General features: G+C 37.8%; 2 protein-coding genes across 2 annotated transcripts; both read right to left on the bottom strand.

The window, feature by feature from the left end:
* Positions 1 to 110: 110 nt before the first annotated feature.
* LOC122307095 lies at positions 111 to 1,205 on the bottom strand. The gene has a single exon (XM_043119718.1). It carries the CDS (start codon positions 1,067 to 1,069, stop codon positions 311 to 313), a length of 759 nt encoding a protein of 252 aa, XP_042975652.1. The 5' UTR covers positions 1,070 to 1,205; the 3' UTR covers positions 111 to 310.
* A 4,123-nt stretch (positions 1,206 to 5,328) lies between these two features.
* On the bottom strand, positions 5,329 to 5,898 carry LOC122306287 (uncharacterized protein At4g02000-like). The gene has a single exon (XM_043118720.1). The coding sequence runs from the start codon at positions 5,896 to 5,898 to the stop codon at positions 5,329 to 5,331; it is 570 nt and encodes a 189-aa protein (XP_042974654.1).
* Positions 5,899 to 6,153: the final 255 nt, after the last annotated feature.

Raw genomic sequence — 6,153 nt, forward strand, 5'->3', positions numbered from 1 at the left:
GATAAAAAATCGTGTTGTTTGAACATCATGAAGACATAATGAAGCCATCGCAATTGCCAGAAATACTAGTCACGCTAAACGCACCAAAATAGAGGACAAGCTATTGAGAGTTGTCATAAAATGCCTTTTAACTCAATAATTATTTTGACATTAATATCATCCAAATAAAGTTTAAGAAAATGCTCTTTTATCTCAAGCAATTTAGCTAGCCTGTCTCTAGTAAATTCCTCAATCGATCACATTTATTCTGGTTTAAATTCAGGTTCTAGCAATGCATGGCATAGAAACATATATGCAGCATCGATCTCAGCTAGCTTCCACTTCGACTAACAGTCCCTTTAAATACATAGAGACAGTCCCCATTCTCAACACCATGCCACCGGAGGCTGCAATTGTCACGCATTATCCTCTGCTTGTGGATGAACAAATAATCATCAATAGGAAGAATTTCTCTGGTCAATAATATCTGCCTCAACTCATTGACAGTGCATGAGTCCTTCATTTCCACAGGAATTCTAGCTGCATTAAGCAAACTAGAAGAAGTTTGCACCACAAGACTCAGCCTTGTTGATGGAGGTTCATCAGTCATGCGATTCATGCTCTTGAGGAACACAACTATTTCCGAAAATTCGCGTACTCCATACTCGTTTAGATTGCGGAAATCTTCCAACTCCATCCCAGAATAGAAAAGTGACATTCTTTTGAGAGGTGTTCCATCCATGATATGAATTTTCTCTTTAAGACTACCCACTGTTTCTGTTGCATCTACCTCTATGTTTAACTGCCGAGCCGGAAATTTCACTACAATTTGGATTCTATTGCAATGGTTTAGTGGAGGCAGCATAAGGAGGTATTTGATGGTGAGATCAATTTTAGTACCTTCAGTGACAATTGGATAGTCTTCCATGTCAAGTCCATCCACCAATTCCCATCCTGATACTGAGAGAGTTTGGGAAGCCACAGGGACACCAAAGAGTTGTTCTATCTTCCTTTTGATTTCAAGAACAGGTTCCTGGAAACCCACTTCAATCACAAATTGGTGTGCCCTTGTAACAACTATTACCCTCATTGTGTCCCTGAAATTTAGCCTGCTTAGTTGCTATGTCTGCGGGATTAGCTGGCAGCAAAGAAAAGGACTAAGAACAGACACTTTTCAGGCAAACTTAATTGATATTCGATAATTTAGTGAGAACCACAGAATTTAAGTTCAAGAGTCATGTCAGGAGAATGAGAGTTCCCATCTGTATGTTATGTTCATTCTGATTGCATTATTGTGTGCTGCGAGCATAATGTCATGCAAAACCCACCTGAAAATTGTTAGCATCAAAGAATCTCTTGGTTATGCCAAACTCTCATATTACTTTCATCACATTGTGTTGATGTGGCGTTACCTATCAACCATTAAATTTGCTTTTATTTTTTAAAATAACATGTTATAAATAAGAGTAATGTTACGTATAATTGTAGAGTATGCAAATACAATGCAATCGTTTTAAAAAAGAGTATCTATTATTTAAAAAAAAAAAATTATGTTGGTCCCATATTTATTTAATTTTTTAAAAATAACTTCACAACACTTACAAATTTATAAATATAATTATCATTTCTTATAAGTAATGCTGCACTAGTATGATACAATTACAAGCGGCGGGATGAAAATGGACAATGGTGGGCAAACTTGTACAGTCAGTCAGTCTTGGTTGGTGAAACTTACCATTTTTCTTGATACCCAAATATCAAGTATATACGTTAAAAGCAGGAAATGCAACCACAAAAACTCCCGAGTTCTTTCCAAGTCTCCGGTACATGAAAAATACTTTATAAAGAATAAAATCTTTTACAGTCCATTCCTTATCTCCTATCTCCTTCCTCCTTCCCTTTCAGTACTAATTCAGGGGAGACAAGAGTCACAAGACATTGGCCAATGGCCATGTAGTATGTCTTGCTATCTTTTAGACCTCGGTAATGGCCCTGCTGATCAGGGGCCTGTTTTAAAAAAGGTTCCATCATTATTTTATGATTGTTTTGTCAGTTTCACGACTGTTGCAAACTGTTCATTATTTTTTTATTTTTCTTCTCAAAGCGCGTGTAAGTGTAATTTCCATACAAAAGTAATGACATTACCGAGAAGTTTGAAAGTAGTTTTTATTTTATTTTATTTATTTTATTTTTAAATATTATTTAAATACAAATATTTTAAAACTTATTATTATAAATTTTTTAAATTTTAAAATAAAATATAATTTAATTTTTTTAATTTTAAAATAAAAGTTATATTTAATTTTATAATATTTTTTATTTAATTTTTTTCTTTCATTTTCTAAAATCCCATAAAACATTAAGGGTGGTGCTAATAGGCCGTCCAGCACTTACCGTTGAGCATACCGTTAGCACAAATATGTGGTTTATTTTTTTATCATTTTTTTAAAATATTTTTTTAATATCCTTAATCATTAAGAAAAAATTTAAAAAAATATATAATATCACTAATAATTACTTACTTGATTACTAAGAAAAATAAATAAAATTAAAAAAAAAAATATTCAAGCGGTAATAATGAGGGAGCTAAGTAGTATTTTCTAAACATTAATTCAAACTATTTTATTTCTATTTATAAACTACCTTATTACTATTTATAAAATTATTATATTATCTCATTCCTCAATCCTCAAACATCCACTCGAACCGAATATGATACATGCTGCTAGCCCAATTAGGATGGCCGGCCATGCACATTTATCAGTACAAACTGTTAGAAAGAAAGATAAGTTTCAAAAGAATTCCTTCATTGATGAATTTGTACATAGCTAAAAGTATTTATACATGATGCGAAAGAATATAAAACAATTATGTTTGTTATAACCGTAGGGACCATAACAAATTCCTCTACTGTTTTTTTTTTTTTTTTTTTTTTTTTTTTTTTTTTATAACAAGTCAAACAATCATTCATATAAAAGAATCCTTACAAAAAGAAAATTTATCAAGCCAAATGGCTTGGCTTACAAAAGAAGGACATGAATCCCACCACATAACAATGTCTTCAACTTTCCTAGCATATCTTGCCAATTGATGGGCAGCACCATTACCTAAGCGATGAACATGCTCAAGTCTTGTTTCTTCAAACCCATGCATAAGCCTTCGAATATCATCGGGTCCGGGCGCTTTTGAGGGATGCATTTGTTTGAGAGCATCCTCCACTTCCTTAGCCGCAAAAGGTTTTAAGAGCTCTTCATTCATATCATTTGTGACTTTCCTATCAATACTCTATAATACCTCCGTCATCTCCACTTGGTTCGTTGCTGAAAAAAGGTACTGAAAATAATCAGTGATTAAAGCATCCATCTAAACCCATTCTTCCAATTTCCAGAGTCATCACTCAGCTGAACAATAGTATTCTTCCTTCGTCGAGCCGAAGCCTTTGAATGAAAATACTTAGAGTTACAATCCCCCTCCCTGAGCCACTGAACACGGGACCTCTGTTTCCACATTAATTCATCCCTTTCCAGCCACTTCTGAACTTCATCACGGGCCTTATTAAACTCAGCTGGGAACAAACAGTTAGGATTAGTAGCTTGTAAACTCTGCAGCTTCATCTTAGCCTTGGCTAATTCTTGTTGAACATGACCAAAAGATGACTTATTCCAAACGCCCAAATCCTCTGCACATGTAGAAATACAGCTCATAATACTCCTCAAAGAAACAGAATCCTCAACATGCCTCCACACATTTTCAATAATAGAGGAGCATGCTGTCTCTCCCACCCACATGGCTTCAAAACGAAACAATTTCTTCCCCCTTTTCCGAATTAAAATACCCTCAGTATCTAACCACAAAGGAGAATGGTCAGAATGTGCCGCTACACCATGATAAATTCTGAGATTTGGATATAGATCACACCATAAAGTATTAGCAAGAAACCTATCCAATCTCTCCATAATTAAACTAGCCCCTTCTCGCCGATTACTCCAAGTGAATCGAGTCCCAACAAACCCCAAGTCTCTCAGCTCACATACTTCCAACACCTCTCTAAACTCTCTTAACTGGGTATTACTCCGTAAACTTCCTCCATATTTTTCAGAATTGTCAAGGATTTCATTAAAATCCCCAAACACTAACCAAGGTATATTAACCCCATGGCCCAAAGTTTTTAAAACCCGCCACACGTCCAATCTCATGGTCCTATCCGGATGGCCATAAACCCCAGTTATCAAACATTTTTCCCCATTACAATTAGTAATAATAGCATGAATATGGTGATTAGAATAATTAATGATAGATAGCTTCAACTCATCCTTCCAAAATAGAGCTAACCCACCGCTCCGCCCCACACAATCAACACCAAAACAGTTACTGAATCCCAACTTAAATTTACACATCTCCACTTTTCTAGCATGCATTTTCGTTTCTTGCAGAAAAATAAAATTAGGAGCTTCCTTCGTAATTAAATCACGAAGCGTACAAACACTCCGTGGGTTCCCAAGCCCACGGAGGTTCCAGCTTAAGCCTTTCATGGTGACCGGTGGGGCTGTTCAACAGCCACCACCGATAAAACTGATTTCGAATCCACATCATTTGAGTCACAAGAAATTTTACCTTTTTTTGCACCACCTTCTAACAAGAAATTTTACCTTTTTTTGCACCACCTTCTAACAGCAAGAGACCCTTTCGTTTTCTGTCAAGAGACACGGAAGCATCCTCCGTTTGACCTCCATCAGTACACCCAGGTACAGCCGATCAGCCTCTCCCATGTTTCCGCTTGGGTTTCACAACCCTAGCCTCTGCTGAAGATATCCTCTGGTTACACTTAGGTGGTAATGGGGCTAAATGAAAATTTGATAGAGAATTAGAAGCCTGTGGGTTGCAGCCGTATGGGCCTAAGCCCAAACATAAACCCACGTCCGAAGCCTGTAAAACTGGGACCTCAATAAGCCCATGCGTAGTTTCCCTTCCCTTCGCCTCAGTAAACTTCGTACACCCAAAGTCTTCGGCAATAAAATTCTGCTCTGTTTCCGTTACTTTCGAAACCAACACATTCTGAGATTCCTTCCTATCCATTATTGCAAAAAAATTCGCTTGAACACTCGGACCTGAAGGATTGGCCTCTGGAACCAGCTCCTCCACGACAGTATCATTATTCCCAGAATTTATTCGCTCAATTGGTGCCATATCCAGCTCTGTAACCATCGTACCTGGTTCCGTAACAGACGAAACGTTGTAACTGTCCGATTGAGTCGACATCCCCTCTGGTTCCCCTCCCTCCGCCGTCGACAGCGGAGCTGCCACTGTTGGTGCTCCTGAGTTTTTGCCTTCGTGTCGTCCTACCACCTTTCAAGTACTCAAGAAGCTGGCTCTCAACCATTGCCCATAGGGAAGCTTGGTCGGATCCAACTTTTCAGGGTCCGTAAACTCACAGTCCTTCAGCGTGTGTCCCAGCACTCCACAAAAAAAACATAAATCGGGTAATCTTTCATAGGAAAAGTTCACCCAGCATGAAGCTCCCTTCCCCACATTCAAACGCTTCCAACGCAAAAAAGGTTTGGAGATATCCAACATTACTCGGACTCGCATGTACTCCTCCAATTCCATTTCCCCCTTATCCAGATCAACCTCCAGAACTTCCCCCAACGCACTGCCAACCAATTTCCCAATATATTCATTCCGAGCAATCAGTGGTAGATCATGAATACGGACCCAAAAAGGAGCCTTTACCAGTTCAAGTTTACTGATTTGTATTAGACTATCGAACTCCTTCAATAACACCAAATGTTTATCAAAACTCCAAGGACCTTCACGTACAACTTTGGCTCTGTCTCGACTATCTTCAAATTCAACCAGTGTAAATTCAGCATTCAAATCACGAAACTTCACACTCTTCACCAACCGCCAAACTTTTCGCATCGTCTATTTAAAAGCTTCATGATTATCATGTTTCCTAATCAGAAGCTTCATAATCAAACAATTCTCTCCCCGTTCCAACACTTCGTCCAATCTACTCAGCTCCACCGACACCTCCTCATTCTCCTTCTCCGTTAAAGACAAGCTCGCATACAATTCATCCAAATTATCCACCATCTTATTGAAATCTCGTACAGAAGACGAGGGTGGAAAACCTCTACCCTGAAAAAACCAGAGAGAGGAAGACTCTAGCTATTT

Source organism: Carya illinoinensis, chromosome 4 (genome assembly GCF_018687715.1).
Source record: "Carya illinoinensis cultivar Pawnee chromosome 4, C.illinoinensisPawnee_v1, whole genome shotgun sequence".
NCBI classification, from domain to species: domain Eukaryota; kingdom Viridiplantae; phylum Streptophyta; class Magnoliopsida; order Fagales; family Juglandaceae; genus Carya; species Carya illinoinensis.